The sequence below is a fragment of the Cynocephalus volans genome, chromosome 10, assembly GCF_027409185.1.
Source record: "Cynocephalus volans isolate mCynVol1 chromosome 10, mCynVol1.pri, whole genome shotgun sequence".
NCBI lineage: Eukaryota > Metazoa > Chordata > Mammalia > Dermoptera > Cynocephalidae > Cynocephalus > Cynocephalus volans.
Window position 1 is genome coordinate 29,324,680 of NC_084469.1, and position 14,939 is coordinate 29,339,618.

The 14,939-nt window shown below is 42.0% G+C and overlaps 1 protein-coding gene across 2 annotated transcripts in view; it reads right to left on the bottom strand.

The window, feature by feature from the left end:
* The window catches only part of SMG6 (SMG6 nonsense mediated mRNA decay factor), a 217,320-nt gene that overhangs the window by 158,304 nt on the left and 44,077 nt on the right, over nt 1-14,939 (bottom strand). For both annotated transcript variants that reach the window (XM_063111281.1, XM_063111282.1), the window contains exons 9-10: nt 7,895-7,956; nt 842-987 (exon numbers count right to left, since the gene is read on the bottom strand). In XM_063111281.1, coding sequence (XP_062967351.1) covers nt 842-987; nt 7,895-7,956 — 208 coding nt within the window. The remainder of the gene's footprint in view (nt 1-841; nt 988-7,894; nt 7,957-14,939) is intronic.

Sequence of the window (14,939 nt, forward strand, 5' to 3'; positions counted from 1 at the left end):
GAGACCAAACACTCTCTGTCAATGCTCTGAAATGATTCTTTGGCAGCACAATCCAAATCTCCCTTGCAAATACACAAAATAATGTCACCCCATTCTACATATTTCCATCAACTCAAACCACATCATCCTTACCTAAGTGGGGAGGAGGGAAGGGAAGGACTCATGGTAACGTCCCTCGACTGGGACCTGGTCATCAGAACATTTGAAAATCCTGCCAATCAGTTCTTCCCCTCTTTAGCCAACCCCCCCTGCCACACCCCCTGCCAAAAACCACCAAAGAGTGTTTAGAAAAGCATTTCAGAATGCACACCAGGATATTGGCCAAATTCTGGGCCTGGTGGTTTTTGTGCTTCCAGATTTGAGTCACCAAAGCTCATCAATTCTCTGTTCTTACTCCCTGGCAAGCTCCCACAAGGGATATCCCATAGGGAACTAGACTTTTCCATATTGAACAAACAGGGTACATGAGTCCAGAAACAGCTATTCCCAATCCCTGCCAAGCGTATGGTCTCTGCAATGAAACATTTCAGCAATGCCTCTCCCTTGGGAGAGGCTCTGGGTCTGCAGCCTCGAAGAGGCCCTGCTGCTGCCTTTAGCATGGCCAGATGTGTAACAGCATCTCTGGGTTTGCAAACTAAGCTCTATACTCATGATTCCCTCCTTCCATCCCACCCAAGCACTAGAGAGTCATATAGAGTCATATAGATTTCAGATAGTAAACTAAAGATCTGAGAGGCAACAGGAGGGTGTGTGTGTGTGTGTAGCAGGAGTAGTGGTATGGTAGCATAGGAAAGAAGATAGATTAATATCTGTCTAGATGAAGAAAACAGACGTTCCTTACCTTTCAACTGAGAGTTGTGTACAGCAAACATGTTGATGGTCATAAGCTGCAGCATGCGGGTACTTCCAATAGGAGAGGGGCTATGCTGCAGCAACACCTGGAACTCCTTGAGGACCTTCTCAGCCACTGCAGGGAATGTCTCCATCCTGCAGATACAGTGAGCACATCAGTGAGAAACATCCCTGAGAGCACTTTTGTGTACACGTACACATGCACACACACACACACGTACACACACACACACTCTCTCTCCCCCCCCCCCCCCTCAGAAAATAGACAACTCATGCCTAGGACATTTCTTTGCTACCTGCACAAACCTTCCTGGTATCCTGCGATCTTGAACAAATTCGAGAGATAAGAGTAAAGTGTTCAGAGTTTGGATATGAAAACAACTTAATTCTTGGATAAATCTCTAATAGGTAGCTATTTCCTAACCCCTGGCAATAACTGGATTCAAACTGATATCAAAGTTTCTCTCTGAAACAATCAGCTTTTCTAAGAGTGAATTAATTTCCTTTAAGCTCTAAAACCTACACACTCCCTAAACTCTTTGGTATGAAACTGTATTCTACAAAGAGTTACATAAATCTAAAAATTCTTTACTCAAGGATTTTCTTCAGGAACCCATATGTAGTTCTGCTGTTGTCTTCTTAGGTATTATCACACTAATTGTTCACTAACGATCCCAAATTTCCCCTTGAAGAATCCCTAGACCTAGGGCCCAATGATCTGTTTCAGTCTTTCCTGTGTTGCTGTCCTCCTCCTTCTCAAAAGCCTCTGCTCATCAGGGTCTGTATGTTTTCAGGCCAGTGGAAATATAATGCCCTGGCCAACTGCCACTTCTAATACAGGAAGAGCCTGTAATGTAGGGAGGCAGAAATCCAGCCAGTGACCTAGGGCTCCTAAGGAGAGGTCATTCAAACCACTGCTTGCCAAATGTGGCCACTGGATCCCAAACAGTGGTGCATGCCTGGAGCTCCTTTGGCAAAAGGAACAGACCGCAGCTGAAGTCCTCAGAAATAAGAAGCAAATTCAAACGTGGTGCTAGAGAGAGAAACCAGGCACATGGGCCTTAGGGCCATGGTGCACAATTCGTGGTCGGTAAGGTATCTTTTATCCACCATCACCCCTCTCCCCAAACAAACAAACTGCTTGTGGTACACTGTGGAGTGGGGTGGGGAACAACTCTAGTCTGGATTAATAAATAGCTTCTGGAAAGCCACAGGGAAGGGAATCCTTGTCAAAAGATACAAAACAGTTTCAAGTCCTCAAGAAAGGTGCTTCCAATTTCACCTAAACCTTGGCCCTTTCCCCATTGAGTAGTATCCTCCCCGGATTAGAAAACTCCAGAGCTTTCTGGAATCGTGTCAATCTTCATTCCTTGCCCTTGGATGGCAGCTCCTATTACTGACCCTCTGGTGCCCAGAAGTCATGCCACAGCTATGGGTCAATTACAGTTTACATTCCAGTTCCCTTCTCTGCTGAGCTGTCCTCATTTTCATTGGCACAAAACATGCCATCCATTTGCTTTTTTTCCCCCACATGCCATTTCATGTGCCCGCTCCCCCAAAACAAAATAAAACTTTTTTTCCCTCTAAAAAGTTTTGGAGCCATTAAAACTCTTGGTAGATTTGGAATGGCAGAGAGTGATATGTTTGGGGCTGGATTGGATCCATTTTTCCCCATGGGCTATAACAAAGGTTTCATTTTAAATCCTGACACTGTGCAGCACTCTTTCTGGTTGGAGGTGGGGAGGGGGGCTAGCACTTCTCTTTGCAAGAATAGCAGAGTTCACTCTGCTTGAAAAGCAGCCACACTGAGCAAGTTTCAGAGCCATGTGTCTCCGTGTTGAAAGGCAGTAGAGAGCCAGCACAGAACGACAGGACAAAAGTGTCACGTGGGACAGTCTTGCTTCGAAGCTGTGTCTGAGGAAGCCTCTTCCTTGGGGTGGGAACTGAAACAGATCTATTAACACTCCCTGGGTCAGACTGGTGTCTCGAACAAGCACCAGGTCAAATGCCCACATTTTCTTTTTCAAAAAGGTTAAAAAAAAAATCTTACTTTCACCTTTCAACCAGTTAAACATGATTAAAACAAAAAGAAAGGGCCGAGCCCGTGGCGCACTTGGTAGAGTGCTGCGCTGGGAGCGCGGCGACGCTCCCGCCGCGGGTTCGGATCCTATATAGGACTGACCGGTGCACTCACTGGCTGAGTGCCGGTCACGAAAAAAAAAAAAAAAAAAAAAGAAAACAAAGAAAAAGCAAATGCATAAGAATCTACACTTAGAGTAACTTCAAATGTGAGATATGAGGGAAGATGGATCTACTCAGACAAAATCAGCTTTGTTAAGCAATACCTAGGGAAGCACAGATAAAAGACTCCTCAGGGCTCAATAACAAAGTTTCTGGTTCCCAGTTTTATAATCAAAGTACTGTCTGATTTTGGCCTCAAACTACCTGTAAGTAGTTTTATGTCTTTCTCTTTAAGAAATAATCTTTGTTCTTCCCATATTACACACAGAAAATTATACTAAAACTGAGAGGATAGTATACAATTTATGTTTTTTTAAAAAAAACCCACAAAATAAAATTATGTGTTTTTATGCATATATATGTGAGTATGTAAACGCAGTAAAAAGGTCTGGAAGAATACATAACCTGATGTTTAGTGTTATCTCTTTGGAAGGCACAGGGGTTGGGAGAAAGTTGAAAGAAATTTCAGCCTTAGCTGTAATGATAAATTTTTATAAGGATTTTTGGATATTTTGTAATAATCATAAAATTTTAGTCAAGACAAAGAAGAAACTGCAGGAGCAGTAGCAATAAAGGAGAAAAAGGAGGATCAGAGAAAGCATAAAAAGATGGTCATTTATAAGAGCAGGAAAAAAAAGCAACCTAAAATGTCCAACAATAGGAGATGATGAAGATGGTATATCCATACAAATGAATACTTTTTTTTTTTTTTGGATGGCTGGCTGTAAGAGGATCTGAATCCTAGACCTTGGTATTATAACACCATGCTCTAACCAACTTAGCTAACCAGTGAGCTGAATACTATTTTTTTAAGCTGTATTACATTTCCTAATCACATGGGGGGAGAGAGTTCAACATATATTAAATGAAAATAGTTTTAAGGCAATTTAATATGATCCCTTTTTATACATATTTACAAAAAATAAATAAGTGTGTGTGACAGATAGGGAAAAAGACTGAAAAAATATAAATCAAATGTTAACAGTGGATAGTTATCATTGGGTAATTTTTTACTTCTTTTTTGCTGAGTTTTCTAAATATTTTACAACGAGCACTGAATAGTAAGAAAAAGATATTCCCTACAATGAATACTTCTTACTTTTATATTTTAAAATATTTGTTAATTTAAAAAATAAATCAAGACACAAACATTATATTTTTAAAACTTCGAGGTCCAAAATAAATATTATTAGTCTTTGAATTCCAAGAGACCTTGAAGCTGTGCAAATAGCACAACTAGGCGAGCAAGTAAAAACTGAAGTGGTAACTTTAATCAAAGCAATAATGGGAAGCAAAATTATTCTATTTGTTACAAATCGAGAGTCCATAGGCTGCCGGCTTTCCATCTTCTCTGGATGGAGTCCAAGTGCAGACATACGGCACCCCTGACTGATTGCTCTTCCTGAGTCTGAGAGGACTCTGTCCCTATCCTTTAAAGCCCCAGAAGATACAATCATTTCCAGGACATGCGTTTCACTGATTTAAGTGTCTGCCATGTGACGTGATCTCCAGAGACACTTTGCCTCATTTGAATGGTGGTTTCAAGAAACCAATCTTTCAGACAACACCAGGACCTAGCCCCAGGGGTGACTCAGACAGCGACTAATGGGGCAGGACTCAACCCCTCAGATACTGAGGAAAACAGGTGGGCTAGACAACATTCTCTGAAGAAAAGAATCAGGATTCCTAACTTGTCAAGTTTTTAAAACTGAGCAAGATAGGAGCAACCCAGGAGCAAACAAACAAAACCAAAAAACCAAGCCACGTGACAGGGTAGAAAAGAGAGAAAATCTCATAGTACTATAGAACATAAGGACTGAGATGGACTTTGGAGATCATCTATTTAAACCACCAATGAGGAAACTGAAACCCACAGAAGCTTTGACTACTCTCGAGGTCTTGTAACTAGTAACAGGTAAAAAAACAAGCTCTTTTTGGAACTTGATTTCATCTAAAGCTCTGAAGCTCTTGTCAGCTGAGAGTGAGAAGACTTGTCTTACACATAGTAGGCATTCAAGTATATACCAACACAAGGGGGAAAACCAGGCACAGAAGACCAAGACTGGGAGAGTAGCGCTGGGGCTTTCCTCAAAAGGCAGGCAGGACAGCAATGTGGCTTCAGCTGCTCCCCATTACAATCTCCTCACTCTTAATTTGTTTTCAACGCCTCCCACATTTCACATCTTCTTAGTAATTAGGCGACAGTCCATGATGTTGTGTGTAGATTGGGCTCATTGCTTTTCTAGTCTTACAGACTTCTACACTTTTTTTTCCCCAATAGAAACGTTATTGTTGTTTCTGCCTTCCAGAATAAATATGGGGCTCAGTTCTCTGTTACCTCCAGGTCAGAGGAACAGTCATCGAGCAGCTCAAAAGCCTAGAATAGACCTTCATTTTCCTCACTGAAATAAATATTTTCTTAAGTTTAATTTTTCTTCCTAGATTTCATTTTCCAGGTTTTTAATCATTATTGTAGTTCTTTTCCAAACTTCTTCCAAAATATCTGTATCTAAATATGAGAAAATTAAAAGAGGGGAAAATAAAAATCTAAACTAATGTTTAACTTGATAAAAATATATCCTAAATATTCCCACATTCTGGACCAAGATTTATAACTTTTTTAGTCCCAAAAGTCTCTAACAGACAGAATACCACGTAGAGCAGTGGTTCTCAACAAGAGGTAATTCTCCCCCCCAGGGAACATTTGGCAATGTCTGGAGACGTTTTTAACCATCACAACTTGGGGAGGAGGTATGCTACTGGTGCATAGTGGAAAGAAGCCAGAGAAGCTGCTAAACATCCTGTAATGTACAGGACAGCCCCTATGACAAAGAATTATCTGGCTCAAAGCGTCAGTGTCAATAGTACTGAAGTTGAGAAATCCTGACTTAGAACAACATTGTACAGGAAAATTCAAAGAACAAACAGCAGGAAAAGGAAAAAAGGAGAGAAAATATTGAGTGAAAAAGTAGTGAGAGAGAAAAATGAAAAAAATGAGAGCTTCAATAAGGAGCAAGAGTACCATCAACTGTTGTTTTAAGTGCAGCACAATAGTAGTTCCTGCTGTGATGTGTTATTTTATAAGATGATTCTGATAACACCTTATCCACCTTGTAACTGCAGCTTTACACCACTCACTAGTGATTGGTTTGGGTCTACTATAAGCTACTAGAATACTAGATCCTTCTCTACAATCATTCTTTTTTTTTTTTTTTTTTTAATATTTCTAATTTATTTTTTTTATTTTTTGTTGTTGTTGGTGGTTTTTTCGTGACAGGCACTCAGCCAGTGAGTGCACCGGTCATTCCTATATAGGATCCGAACCCGCGGCGGGAGCGTCGCGGGGCTCCCAGCGCCGCACTCTACCGAGTGCACCACAGGCTCGGCCCTCTACAATCATTCTTAATTCACCCATTTCTTATAATGATTCACTTATGTATACAATATATATTACCTGAGCACTTATTACATGCCAGGTACCAGGTTCAGCGTTAGGCAAAAACTCCTACCAGAGATGAGCTTACATTGGCACAGGGAATGGCAGGGGGCAGGGGCAGGGGAGATGGGAACTAATGATGTATCTGGTTTATTTTTCCTAAGTGAATTACTTTGCACCTATTTCTACTGATACAGATTCATCTATTAGCACTTCTACAATTTTCCCAAGTCATTTGAAAATCAAAATTACCCTTGTAATGGCCATCACTGTCACTCTTGCCCAGGTTGATGCCAAATGAATACATAATAAGCACACTTTCTAGTTCACCTTCTATGGAGCAGTGGTTCTTCAAGAAGGACCAAGCCTTTCAGCTTCTCAAAAAAGTTAAGTACAAAAGTATGTGGAAACTGACATAGCTCCTACTCCCACTAAGGAAACCTTCTAGAGAATTATAGGTAAACTTACAAGGCTATGACAGAAAGTAAAAGAGAAACATTGACAATAACTGGGAGATTTATAATCCAAAACAAATCACCTCAAAGGGTAGCTCACAATAAAATCTCCAACTCAGAACATATTAAAATCCAGAAGACGACTTCCCTGGGAGCACTGCTACCTATCCCCCTGTCCACTCTCCTGTACCCTGGGAGACCCAGTGTGCTCAGCATACACCTGCTCTGGTGTACAGCATTAAATCAGGCTTCAGGATTGCTAGTTTTCACAGTGAGGAAGAACTCTGATCCACCAAAGCAATACTCAAAACTTGATCTCTTTCCAGGAATTTAAGGGTGAAGTAATAGGGTTTTACATACACTACCTTCCCTAGATTTATGTGTAACTCCACAGTGCATGGTGAAACCATAGAATGGTCTTGGTGTTTACTGAGATCAGCCATATGGTGCAGAACTGAGCACAGAAGGAAGGGGTATGGGCCAGAAGAACATGAAGGAAAGAAAATGTGACTCTCGCCTTTGAGGGAAAGTTAGTGAACAGTAATTCTTCCCAAGAAGGACCCCTGGCAGCTGCACCATGCATTTAGCATGTCTGCCTTGAGGAGCTCACTTCTGGCTAAGCCAGAAGGAAGAGGAAAGAAAAACAAGAGGGACTAGGGGTGAGGGGTGGGGAAAGACTGTGTTTAAAGAGGGGTTGTAGTAAAGGAGACACAGAGAGATGGAGAGCAATGTTTCCCAAATTTCATGAGCACAGTAGGAGAGAAAGTGAAGGGAAGAGAAGAGAAGGTGGAGGCCTCTAAGAATTCACACCCTGTGCCCTCGGTTATAAACACAGTCTAGTTGCTAACAATATTAAATTCCAAAATGACTTGTAATGTAGGAAAATAAAATAAACATCCTGCACACTTACCCAATCCGGGTAAACAGCTTCCCATGGGCATGGAGAAAACTGAGGATGAACCTTTTGTTCAGCTGCATGGGAAAAAGGGAGAGGAGAAAACAATTAAACTTTCCCCAGTTTCCTGTTACTGAACAGAGTCCCCAGTGACACAACAACCTGGCCAGGGTCTAGGGGGTGGGCACTAGGGATGGGAACCAAATAGACATGCCCAAACTCTCACACAGACCCAGGGCACATGCCCAACAGCTGCTGCTCAACAGAGCCAAGATGACAGCAGGCTCAGTGAGGGAACAGCACCCTCTGCTGGCAGTGGCGCCTGTGTGTAGGAAATTAAGCAGTGAATCCAAACTAAGCAGGATATAAAGGAAAATGCCTGCAGCTCCGAGATCTAGGCAACCACTCTGGCACCGTAATGACGAAAATGAAAATCTCAGAGGACCAGGGAAAAGAGTGATTTCGGAGAAGTCCCTGATCTTATTTATGAGCTATTTTTCTACATATCCAGGAAAGGACTCTTCTTCGATAACCAAGTGGTAAGGTGATGTACCACTCATCAAATTGTACTTCACCAGCTTTTAAAATTGGAGCTCAAGTTTTAGGTCTGCAGCTGAAAATTCAAGTGTATACAGGAGCCAGGCATGAAGTAGGCCGCTGTGGACAGTAGCAATTTACGGCTATTCCACTCCAGTTCTAGCCAAATGCTCTATGTGGGTGCAAGCTGGAAACTGAAATCTGAGTTTTTAGGTGAAATCCTCTGGCTTTTAATTGTTGGCTACTAATGAAAAAAAATTAAACATTAAGCAAATCAAAAAATACACATTTGCCAGCCACATCTGGCCCATGGGCTACCAGTTTACAATCTCGGTTCAAGGTTCCAGAAAATCTATTTCCATCAAAAGTAAGAGATCCCTCTGAGCAAATCACGGGAGGTGTGGAGGTAAGGATTCAAGTCTCCTAGAAGCAATATACTCAGGGGCCCGGCAGCCAGCCAGCCAGCCAGGAAGAGGGTCAAGAATCTTGATCTCAGGAGGGTGGTTAGGGCAAGGAGAAGTTCAGCACCCCTGGATACTTTGCCCAATAGGAAAAACTCTTCTGGTTTATCCTTTTACAAAACAGAACATCAGTCAAACAATGGCAGTTCCATTATTGCAGGAAAAGGGTACATTCTCACTTCACCAATGACTTCAACATCAAACTCCACATAGAAGATTCACTCTATTTTTGCCTTAAATGGATGACATTTAATTAGCTGTACTAGATCAAACACTGATTTATGTACTTAAAAAGCTCAGGATACTTCATTGAAGATAACCTGTCTCAGTTCTGGTCGAGATGACAGAATAGACGGTCCCCAGTGTCACTGTCTCCCACAAATCAACCAATTTACAACCATAAAAATGTAATATCAGTCAAACTGGGGCCGCTGGAGCTCAGGGGAAGAGGAGGAGAGACCTACGGAGTTCATGAAGGCGGGAGAAACCACGATGATAGAAAGAAAAAACTGCTCTCAGCGTTTTGGGCTATGGCCATTTTAAGGCTGCAACTGCTGAGCGCATGGAGCAGGAGCTGGCAGAAGCCGCAGCTGTGCCCTTCAGATGGAGTTACTTGGAGGTGGCAGGAGAGAAGAGGGCCTTGGTAGCCCCCAGGACAGCAAGACCACTAAGAGGGTTCCTGTGGACCCACGCAGGAGCGAGGAGCCAGAACAGCTGAAAAAGGGGAGCCATTCAGAGGCCGGTGAGTCATCACAAGGGACCAGCACAGGGCCCGCCCCATAGGAAGTGTTTGGAGCATGGGTGGTAGGGGAGGACAGGCCCACTGGGAGAACACTGGGACACAGCAAGGACAGATGATCGACCCCCCCAATCAGTGCAGGACCACTCAGAGGAGACTGGTAGGGAATGCAGAGTTGCATGAGGTGCAGTTTGCTGAAAAAACTCTGGCCCAGATCAGAGTTTCTACACAACCCAGGTACACCAAGTCTCTGGAGAGCTGGAAGTACCTATAAGGTCAACCATTAAACCCTGAGCTGCACAAAAAGCCTTCCCTAGGGAGACAGCAGCAAAGCAGCAATTTAACTCAACCACAGAGCTCAAGTAGTGGTTCCACAGGAAGTTCCTCCATTTTAGAAGTAAGCAAAGGACAAAAAATTAGTTCCAGCCCAGGCACACCATCAGCGCCTTGGGACCCACTAGGGGACATGAGGCATGGAGTGGGGAACACCCCCTGCCCACAACCACTCACACCACCAGCACTTCAGGGTCCCACTTGGGGGCCTGGCCCAGGGCATGGAGCCGGGGACTGACCCCCCTCCCACAAGCAGGCACACAGCTCCAGTGCCTCGGGGCCCACCTGGGGATCCTAGGCATGGAGAAGGGAGCTGGACCCCCCTCCTGCAACCAGGCACACCGCACCAGTGCCTTCGGGCCTGCCCAGGGACCCCAGGCATGGAGCTGGGGACCAGACACTCCCCACAACCAGGCACACCACCAGCACCAAGGAGTATGCCAAAAACATCACCTCCATGTGGGTGGCCCACCATAGCCACCACAATAACCATGGCTGCCGCGAAAGCGGCTAGATGCCACAACCTCCATGCAGATGGTCCGCCAGCCACTGGAGTGCACTGACACAAAGACAGTCACCAGTAGAGATAAAGAAGAGGAGGTCTTTCTCCACAAAGCCCATTTCAGAGTGACAGAAGAACCATCTGCTGTGTGATAATATTGGGGGACCTGATCACACCTCTCAGCATTGGACATATCTAGGCAACAAATCAACAGAGTAACCATTATTCTTTCAGAAGGAGAGAAGAAATCTAGGGTAATTAGAAGGGGATGCGGAGAGACTGGACAAGGGGCATAAAGAATAATTATGATTTGTAACAACATATATGCTAGTAATATTGATCTGATCAACATATCTCAATGTTGTACCCCCAAAATATGTATAATCAATTTTGATTCAATAAAAATTTTTTAAAAAAGAAAGAAAGAAACAAAGAAAATTAACCTGTCTTTATAGCCAGGTTAGTCAGGGCCAGGGACACTGGGTTCCATCAATAGAAGGGAAAGGTAAAGAGCAGCTGCAAAATAAATTACCAAAGGTTATACCAATGTTAGCAGCAAAACCTAGGCTACAATGCAGGTATCTAGATCTACTAGAAGAGGAACATGATGAGGAACAGGGATTGACCCAAACAGATTGTGTTTAAGTTCCACCTCTGCCACTTACCTACTACAGGATCTCAGGTAACTGATCTGACCTCCCTAAATCTGTTTTTCTTTCTACACAATGGAGATAACACAATACCTATATGTTAACAGTTTGTTGCAATGATTAAATGAGATGAGGCCTGTAAAGCATGCTTGACCTGTTGTAAACACTCAATTGTTAGCTTAACATTCTCTCCTAATGGATGATAAAGCAAGTGGTCAAATGCTAACAACTGGAGAATCTGGGAGAAGGATATGCAGGAGTTCTTCATATTATCCTTACAACTCTTCTATAGGTATGAAATTATTTCAAATAAAAAGGTAAAAATATAAATTATCTCTATATTCCTATTTTAATTCAGTTATCCCTCTTCCCACAGCTGTCAAATCATAAACTGGTTAACTCAGTCATAATCAGGAAGAATACTTTATAAATTGGTTGTATTTATGTGTAAAAGGTAGAGAAGGGTATAATTATACACGAAGTGTACTTAAAGGAACAGAATGATACTAACCCACCTCATTCAAGCCTAAGACCATCCCCCAAGTCCCAAAACTCAGAAATTTAAGCAACTTTAAACCAGTAAATTGCAGAATAGAACTTGAACCTAGGTCTTCTGATTCTGAACATGGTTTTCCTTCTCTTATCCTGCATCTATCTCAGAAGAGAACTAGGGAGCTGATTCTATGAAGAGCTGGTGAGGAAATAAGCAACTAAAAAGCAATTCAAGTTTTGCTTTTAAGTTTTCCTTACTGATTACATAGGAAACATGCTGTTTGAATCACATGCCTCCCAGAGTAAATGAGAGCCCCAAGAGGTTTTGGAACATTGTGCTTCTATCTATACTTCCCAAAGATCCTTCCCTTAGAGTACAGATGAAGCCCATCTAGTTACCTAAATGCATACTTGCCACTATGATATTTTAACTGTATCTAGTAAAAAGTGGATCTCAATGAATTTTTTTCCAACTAATAGGAGTAAAGGGAATCTTAGGGAACTTTTTCAAACTACGAAAACATTCTCCTTGACCTTCCTTAATGAAAACCACTACTTTATTTTTAGTCTTCAAGTATCTGTCACTCTAAACATAGTTTCTCTTTGTTGCCACCAATAACACTTCAATTAGAAAAGGAGCTAAAAATGTTGATGCATCCTAGCCTTAAGGCATGCTAAATGGAGGGAACAGATTTGTTACACATTAAAATGGGCCTAAGAAACATTTCACATGACAGCTTGCACTGAGACAGAACCTTTAGAGGACTCTTAACCAAGTCCACAGTCAGGAAAGCCTCAGTCTGAGCTTCTTCTCCAACACATCAACATAAATTGGCTTCCATTTCTGTATCTTTTTTATTTTTAACAATATATCTAGATGGTCTTGCTCAGGCAGAGAAAGAAATTGTTACTTCTCAAATCGAGACTATGTGCTTCTAGATCTTCGTCGCACATTTTCACAGTATGTTCACTGGAAACTAAAAGTGTTTCTTGGGTATAACCCTGAGAGACAGTGTCGGAATCGTTAAAGGTCTCCTGGCTCCTTAGGTCAAGTCCAAAACATTGTGGACTCCCGAGTTTAACCCAAAAAGACACTAATGACAGTAGTTAGACGGGGAAGTCTCTGGACACTCACAAGTCTGTCCTATCATCAACTGTGAGATTATGAGTAAAATGTTTTGGATACTTCCTAACTGTAAAATGGAATTTCTACTACTGACATTAACTGACTCAGAACTAAAAGGATGAAATGAAATAACACAAATTAAAGCATTTTGAGGAGTAAATGTTTTATATAAGTCCTGGAAATCATCACTCTTAATGATATAAACAGTGGAGCAAGGAGGAGAGAAAAGCTGCTCAGAGGCAGCACTACAACACACGAGTTGTTGTTCTGAAATACGCCCAATTTCAATTCCTAAATAGTTGTACATGCTTCTAAGCAGTTGTGTAGAAAACTAAATTTCTGAAAAGTGAATCATTTTAAGAATAGTAAGTGTACTCAGTGTTAAAAGGAATTCCAAGGTGCATTTTTTTTTTTCTTTTCTTTTTACAATATCACATACTTGGGAACCAATGTGAATTTTTAAAAGAGTTTTTGGGGAGCACAAACTATCATTCTCATATCTGTCTTGAATGTCTCTATTTGTATATACACCAATTTTTTTTTTTTAAACTTTGATGCATTTTAAAACGGGGACTCTATCCTTTTAGATATGAGACAACATAGGTGGAGACCAAATTTCAAGAGTATCTGTTAGTAAAATGTCCAGGACTTTCACAGCATTCAATCAAAGCCCATTTATCAGTTTCTCTAAAGCACTGAGATCACAGGGTGAGGGAGGATGCGAGTGTATTGGTAATATTGTCCACATATGTCACCCTCATTCCTGTGCTCCTATGCTAGGCAAAATAAAGAGCAAACCAGCAAGACAGGGTCCCTAATGCCAAGGAGCTTGTAGTCCAAGAACAAAAACAAATAACATACCAACTTGCCAACTCCCTACTTATGCTTCAGTACTGAAGACAAAGCCTACTGACTAGGAAGGTGTTGGTTTCTCTTGCTGTCACTATCCCTTAGACAGGGACAGTCTCTGGGGAGGTGAGATCCAAGCGGATCATAAAGAAAGCAGGGAAGGGAGGCCTTGCACACAAAATGTGGAAACCTACTGGTCATGCAGGAGAGATAAAAGTTATTTAAAAGTACTTTCAGCATTCCTCTTTCCAGGATATAAAGAAAGTAGTACTGGCAAGCCAAGTAGCAGAACTCAAATGCCTCGTGGGAAGACAGAGCAAGCCAAATTGATCCTCAAACCCCTTACTTAGACCAAAGAGCTACACTGAGGCTGTGGTAGAGCAGGGATGGCATTTACTCACCTTTACTTTCTCCATCCCTGAACTGTTCTGGGCAGGATGACAGCTCAATTAGCTATAATTAAGCACAAGTTCCATGTAGAGATATCCCACTTAGATGGCTGGATCTGAGCCATGTGAATTTAAGCATAAAAGGTGCCTTTTAAAACCATGTCGTCTAACTAATGCACCCCTTGAAATAAAGGCTCTCACCCTTGCACTGCAGTTTAGTGCCACCTCAACAAAGTCCTCTATTAAAGCAATCCACTTGCTATAACTTCATTATCTCTCTTAGTTAAAGCCAGCAGACTGGAGGGAAATTGGGCTAAATGTCAAATCAGCAGTCGGTTCCAGAAAACCCAGCCAACAAGCAGAGGGACAGCCAAGCTCAGAGTACCTGCCTGGCTCTTAGGAGGGAAACCAGTACCAGGTATAAAGAAAAGAAAGAGCCACAAATATGTGAATAGTCTGTACACCTTGAAATGCTAAGCTGGTGTCACTCTGTATTTATTGCTTGTGTGTCTACTGAGGGAAGGAAACAGTACAGAATGGTATAAACAAAGACCACTGATCTTAAGAGTTGAAGACCTGGGCTCAAATGTTGGTTATACCCTTTATTTACTATGTAAACCTCAGCAAGTTGCATTAACTTTCTAACGGTGCCTCTTCAACCATAAAATGAGAAAGCTGAGTGAGATCAGTATCAGTGATTCCATAACCCTGAGTGTATGCATCACCAAAACAGCTTTTGTAAAAAATACAGATTCCTCAGTCCTGCAGAGTCAGAATCCTCAGGGAGGGGGGAGAGGTATTGGGAATCAGCATTTTTAAAGGTCTCCAGCCAGATTTGGGAACAACTGGGCTAGATCAGGGGTTGGCAAACACTGTGGCCCAGGTGTCAAATCTAGCCTGCACCTATTTTTGTATGACTCATGAACTAAGAATAATGTTTACATTTTTTAATGGTTGAAAAAAAATCAAAAGAAGAATATTT